This window comes from Diabrotica virgifera, chromosome 5, assembly GCF_917563875.1.
Source record: "Diabrotica virgifera virgifera chromosome 5, PGI_DIABVI_V3a".
Lineage (NCBI taxonomy): Eukaryota > Metazoa > Arthropoda > Insecta > Coleoptera > Chrysomelidae > Diabrotica > Diabrotica virgifera.
In genome coordinates, this window is record NC_065447.1 from 239,800,837 (window position 1) to 239,807,899 (window position 7,063).

Below are 7,063 nucleotides of genomic sequence, written 5' to 3' on the forward strand. Positions count from 1 at the left end.
AAAGATATTGAGAATAAGGTAAGTACAGGTTGATGAGACTTAAAAAATTCTACTGATTATCAGCATGAATCAAGGTAGCTAATACAATGTCCACGTTTATCATAAATTATGTTAATCTTAAAATAATTTACTATTTTTATTGGGAATAAGCCACAATTTTAATTTAAATAATTATTTGACGTTTCGATTTCACTTTCCGGAAATCGTTTTCAAAATATAAAATATACAATTTATTTTGTTGTATTTTGAGAAAGAAGTGAGTCGAAATAAACGTATTTTCAATTAAAATTGAGGTAGATTCCTATTAAATATTATAGTAGATACGAATGCCATAAGGCAATGGTTTCATATAAACAATGTGTTTTGGGAAAGACCATATGAAAAGATGCAGTCAGAGAAGATCTGGAGATAATGGGAAATATTGTTACAGGACCGACAAACATGGAAGACAATAGTAACGCCGCAAAGACTCACGAAGAGTTGTAGCCGCCATTGTAAGATAATAAGGATATGCCTAGAACAAGTAGACTAATAAAAGTGAGAATAAAATATCAATAGGTAAAAAACGCATGCCAACACTTTTATTTTACAAAAAAATATAAAAATTATACATTTTTTAATTAAATTCACCAAGATCCGTATTTTTTATTCCACTCATAATATTTATTAATATTACTCCCCATCGCACTGGGGGAAACTCTTCCTAAAGTATATCTAACATCTTTAAAGGTAACAGTTCTTGTATCCATTTGTACTCTATTACATCCCTTTTTGTTTATTTCATTTATTTTTTCACGTATAACAGTCATTGTTACTTCTTTACACTACTTAAGAGGAAACAGTAGCGAAAACGTGTTCCAAGATTGCGGCTGTAATTTTGAATATTTTTTCGAGATATTTGGCACATGTATTCGTAATATAATAAAGAATGGCGGTACAGAGCCCAATTTGAAAGATATATTAATATGTGGAAATTACTCTAATTAAATACAATAATAAAAAAACGAGTCTGTACCGCCATTAAGAAGAACAAAAAAATACACTTTCTTCAAATAAACTTTTTTATCCGATGCCTAGATTTTGTGTCATTTTGGAACTACTAAAATTTTTTATTTCATTCGTAGTTCCAAAATGACACAAAATCTAGGCATCGGATAAAAAGGTTTATTTGAAGAAAGTGTATTTTTGAAGTTATACTTCTTTAGGCGCGATTTCATTGAGGGTGAAATTTTATTGATCTGCGCACACAGGCAGTATGGAGTTAGTTACTAAATGTTTTAATTTATGTATGTATCAGTCCAGAAAAGGTGTGGAAAGAATATATTAGTGTTTTTAAATATATTTTTCTACAAACGTGTTAAAAATACAATTTTTAACACTCCATAGGAGCGTTAAAAATGCTACTTTAAGGCACTAGTGCTTTAAAAATTTTAAGGAACTGCAGTTAAAAGTGAATTGTCAAATTGTGAAACGTCAAAATATTTATATTTCATTTATTAACATTAATATTAATAATACAACTATCGCAATTTGAAAAAGGTGGTTTAAAAGGTTTTTTATTATAATTTTGTGTCTTTGGATTTGTCTTCCTTGGGCGTAAAATAATAAAACATCTATTTTTATATTTCACTTCTCACCGTGATGTGTAATTATGTATATCTGAAACGTCAGTAGTATGCGCCTTGATGGCCTTGTTGGTAGAGCATTGGACCAGAGATCGAGAAATCGCGAGATTGCGGGTTCAATTCCCGGACGTACTTTTTTTTTTTAATATTTGGCATTGTTAAGTTTTGGTTAATTTTTGGTAATTACATATTGTTAATTTTTTGTATTGTAACTGTTAAGTAGGTATATTGATTTCGTTGAAATTATAATATAATAGAAGTATAACTTCTTACGTGCGTACAAAGTACACACACATTCTTTTTTTATTCTTCTTAATGGCGGTACAGGCTCGTTTTTTAATATTGTATTTAATTACAGAGTAATTTCCACATATTAATATATTTTTCAAATTGGGCTTTGTACCGCCATTCTTTATTATATTACGAATACGTGTGCCAAATATCTCGAAAAAATATTCAAAATTACAGCCGCAATCTTGGAACGCGTTTTGGCTACCTGTTGATCGCTACTGTATCACCTTAATGTCACACGCTGGAAAATTATCAGTTAACTTAGCCAATTCCTCTAACTCATTCGTTTGAACATCATTATGACTTAAGTACTTTTTCAAAAGCTTTTGACTCGAAGCTTCATCTGGCGGTGGTACCAATATTCGTTTTTCAAAGCGTCTCAATAACGCAGGATCCAGATTCCAGGGAGAATTAGGACTATCAAGTACAAACACGTTTGAAGGACAGTTCTGAACACCATCTATTTGCGTTAGTAGCTCACTTTTGAATCTTTTCGAAGCTTCCTGGTGAACCAACGCATCAACTTTGTCTACAAAAATAGTGGTAGGGTTAAATTTCCTGGCCAGTCGAAACAGCAATTTTAACATCTCGTGGTAATACCTTCAGAAGCCACCGCTTTTGCAAGTAACGTTTTTCCATTACCGGGAGGGCCAAACAATAAAACACGTTTCTAAGTTGTGTCGTTTTTAAACAAATCTTGGTATAACAAAGGATAAACTCTAGCTTCCTTTAGTTTTTACACTACGCTGGAAAGACCTATACAATCCTCCCAAGTAGTTTCAATGTTGGTTGAAATGAATTCTTTTTTGATTTGATCAGCCATGTCTTTCATATCGACAGGAATAGTATCAAAATCGAAAATATGTGAGGTTTCTTTTTCCTTACAGTGGACATCATCGTTAGTTTGTTCAAATAATGGTTTTATCACGATTGGAAAATTGCAGATTTCTGGTTTATTAACTCTTCAGCTTGTAGCGTATGCCTTATTCTTGCACTAAATTTTGATAAATGGATTAATAAAAGTGAGAATAAATATTAATAGGTAAAAAATTATCAATAAGTAAAAAAATGCCAATTCTTTTATTTTACACACAAATATAAAATTATGCGGTTTTTAATTAAATTCACCAAGATCCGTATTTTTTATTCCACTCATAATATTTATTAATATTACTCCCCATCGCACTGGGGGAAACCCTTTCTAAAGCATCTCTAACATCTTTAAACGTAATAGTTCTTGTATCCATTTGTACTTTATTGCACCCCTTCTGGTTTATTTCATTTATTTTTTCACGTATAACAGTCATTGTTACTTCTTTACACAAACACTTAATGTCACAAGCTGAAAAATTCTCAGTAAGCTTAGCCAGTTGCTCTAACTCATTCGTCTGAACATCATTATGACTTAAGTACTTTTTTAAAAGCTTTTGTCTCGAAGTTTCATCTGGCGGTGGTACCAATATTCGTTTCTCAAAGCGTCTTAATAATGCAAGATCCAGATTCCAGGGAGAATTAGTACTACCAAGCACAAACACGTTTGAAGGACAGTTCTGAACGCCATCTATCTGCGTAAGTAATTCGCTTTTGAATCTTTTCGAAGCTTCATGGTGAGATTCCTGGTGAACCAACGCATCTACTTCGTCTACAAAAATAGTGGTAGGGGCAAATTTCCTAGCCAACTGAAACAGCAGTTTTAACATCTTCTCAGACTCTCCCCTCCATTTGCTGACGAAGGTACTACTAGTAACATTAATAAACGTGGTACCTTCAGAAGCCACTGCTTTTGCAAGTAAGGTTTTTCCATTGCCGGGAGGACCAAATAATAGAACACCTTTCCACGTTGTGACGTTTTTAAACAAATCTTGGTATAACAAAGGATAAACGCTAGCTTCCTTCAGTTTTTCCACTACACTGGAAAGACCTATACAATCCTCCCAAGTAGTTTCAATGTTGGTTGAAATTAATTCTTTTTTGATTTGATCAGCCATATCTTTCATATCGACAGGAATAGTATCAAAATCGGAAAAATCTGAGGTTTCTTTTTCCTTACAGTGGACATCATCGTTAGTTTGTTCAAATAATGGTTTTATCACGATTGGAAAATTGCAGATTTCTGATTTATTAACCTCTTCAGCAGCTTGTGGTGGTTGTCTTATTCTTGCACTAGATTTTGGTTTTACTTTTGCACTTACAACTGACTCTTCCAATTTTTTCACAATCTTCGGATATTTTTGAAACTTGGTAAAATAATAGCTCTGATATTCTTGTAATATTATTTCCAAATCCACATTTTCACACACTTGATATTCTGTAGAAAGTTGAGCTTCTTTCATCAAATTTTCCGCAGTATCACACAGTTTATGTTCAACTAAATAACAATGAATTAAATATAATATGTTTCTCCTTCTTTCACGGATATCAGTCTTACTTTTGTCAGTCCATGTTTGTGAGGATTTCAAGGTTTTTCTGGCGAATAAAATTTCTGTAGAATTCATGTTAAAAAATAATTAAAATTTCAATCCCATCATACCTTTGACAATGGTATCCAAGTAAATATAAATAATAGAAGTTGGTTACTAAGCAATTTAATCGATATGAAAATAAACTGCTCGTCAAAAGTTATAGGCGAGCGGCACACTCCTAATTTGAGGCTTAGAAATCGAAAAAGCGACCATGATATGTGAATGGCAAATTTTGGTCATTCTTTATATTTTCGAGGTCGCTGAATCTGAAGTTTATTTTTATCAAGAGTTGGTGGAACATGTTCAAAAATCAAATTTTCTGCAAAAATGCGAAAAATCAATTTTGATTCTTCATATTTACCTCGCTGTATCTTTGGTGGCTGTTAATATTTCCTTTTGAAAATTTTACTGTGTCATTTTTGAAGAACTTAGATAACAATGAGATCTGTCCGAGATGTTTAAACATAGTAAAAGAGAAAACAAAAGATGCAGATCTTTGAAACACACTCGGTGATCAAAAGATCCACAGGTACTGGTTTAACGACCACTCGTACGAATTCAAACAAATGAAATAGAGAATGTGGAAAAATCCCCTTACGAATAACTCACACATCCACTATTTCTGGCTGGGAAAAATTTTTCGAATAGAATCAAAGATCCAAACACCAGTTCTTAGAAATGTGTTTCGCCCTCTTCAACCTCCGTGGGCTCATCGGTAAAGATGAGAGGTTGAATATCTTTAGACACATTCCATCAAAAAACAACATCCGAGACATAGACCTAACAGGAGCGTAAATCTGCGCCCAACCTGAAAATGACAGTCTCAAGTTTTAATTCCCTAATTACTTTAGAGTAAGTAAGATAATGTTTATGAAAAAACAAAAGATGCAGATCTTTGAAACACTCGGTGATCAAAAGATCCACAGGTACTGGTTTAACGACCACTCGTACGAATTCAAACAAATGAAATAGAGAATGTGGAAAAATCCCCTTACGAATAACTCACACATCCACTATTTCTGGCTGGGAAAAATTTTTCGAATAGAATCAAAGATCCAAACACCAGTTCTTAGAAATGTGTTTCGCCCTCTTCAACCTCCGTGGGCTCATCGGTAAAGATGAGAGGTTGAATATCTTTAGACACATTCCATCAAAAAACAACATCCGAGACATAGACCTAACAGGAGCGTAAATCTACGCCTAGTAAAAGAGAAGTTGTTAATTTTTAAACAATTTGTCGTCAGATTTCGTTAGTTTCATGTTTACTTAAAAAATTTGGGTGAAAACTTTTTAGTTTATAATTTCAATCAACGCACAACATTAAAACATAAGTCATGAAGAAGTTTTCTGGAAAATTTCAAGTCAAAATATGCAATGGGCAAAAAGTTATGTAACTTTATAAACGAGTGGCATTCCCCCCAAAAAACGCTTATTTCTCGATATACTGACCACGGTGTGGTAAATGGCTAATTTTGATCAGACTTAATGTTTTTGATGGTGCTGAAAACGAAAATGAGATTTATTTTGATTTTTAGATGAAGGAACATTGTCAAAATGGCAATTTTACCCTAAAAATAAAAAAAAAACGAAATCACGTCTTTCCTAAAATTAAAAGTTGCACCATTTTTTTTTCTATAAAGCATTCTGTTTTTTGTACTCTATAAAATTTTAACATAAACTTAACTAAAAAACTAAATTTCAAATTTTGTCACTCATCTTTTGCGATTAAACGTTGCAATTAAGGAATCTGCACCTTTTACTTTAAACAATCTATAAGTTTTATTATAATAAGACAGAAAGATTGAAACAGATCCCATTGTCTTCAGAAAGGTTAGAAATATATATACCTACTATAAAAACTTAAAAATAGAAATTACTCAGAAAAAAATATTAAAATGGAACAGAGTTAAACGCAAAAAAACGTGATTTCATTTATTTTTAGTCTAAATTTGCGATTTTGACTATGTTCCCTCACGTAAAATTCAAAATAAACCCAATTTTCATTTTCAGCACCATCAAAAACATAAAGTAATACTTTAAAATTAGCCATTCACCACACCATGGTTGGTATCTCGAGAAATAAGCGTTTTTTGGGGTGTGCCGCTTGTCTATAAAGTCACATAACTTTTTTCCTATTGCATATTTTGACTTAAAATTTTCCAGAAAACTTCTTCATGAATTATATTTTATTGCTGTGTTGGTTAAAATTAAAAACTAAAAAGTTTGTCACTCAACTTATTTAAGTAAACATGAAACTAACGAAATCTGACGATAAAATTATGTTTAAAAATGAACAACTCATCTTTTAATTTGTTTCAACATTTTGGACAAATTCATTGTTACCTAAATACTTTAAAGATGACAGTAAAATTTTCAAAAGGAAATATTTACAGTGACCAAAGATACAGCGAGGTAAAGTTGAAAAATCATAAAAATCGATTTTTCGCATTTTTGCATTAAATTTGATTTTTGAACATGTTCCACCAATTCTAGATAAAAATAAACTTCATATTCGGAATCACCGACCTCGAAAACATAAAGAATGACCAAAATTGGTCATTCACCCTAAAGTTGATTTTCGTGGTCGGTATAACGTAATTTTAGGGGTTGCTGCCGCTCGCCTATTAGGAGCCCTATAAATAAATGATCGAATTCGACATGTATTTGAAACTATTTATTGTAGGC

At 32.1% G+C, this 7,063-nt stretch overlaps 2 protein-coding genes across 2 annotated transcripts; both read right to left on the minus strand.

Moving 5' to 3' along the window:
• Nucleotides 1-2,131: 2,131 nt before the first annotated feature.
• LOC114343594 (vacuolar protein sorting-associated protein 4A-like) lies at nucleotides 2,132-2,503 on the minus strand. The gene has a single exon (XM_050652198.1). The coding sequence runs from the start codon at nucleotides 2,501-2,503 to the stop codon at nucleotides 2,132-2,134; it is 372 nt and encodes a 123-aa protein (XP_050508155.1).
• A 477-nt stretch (nucleotides 2,504-2,980) lies between these two features.
• Nucleotides 2,981-4,447, minus strand: LOC114343356 (katanin p60 ATPase-containing subunit A-like 2). The gene has a single exon (XM_028294178.2). It carries the CDS (start codon nucleotides 4,409-4,411, stop codon nucleotides 3,041-3,043), a length of 1,371 nt encoding a protein of 456 aa, XP_028149979.1. The 5' UTR covers nucleotides 4,412-4,447; the 3' UTR covers nucleotides 2,981-3,040.
• Nucleotides 4,448-7,063: the final 2,616 nt, after the last annotated feature.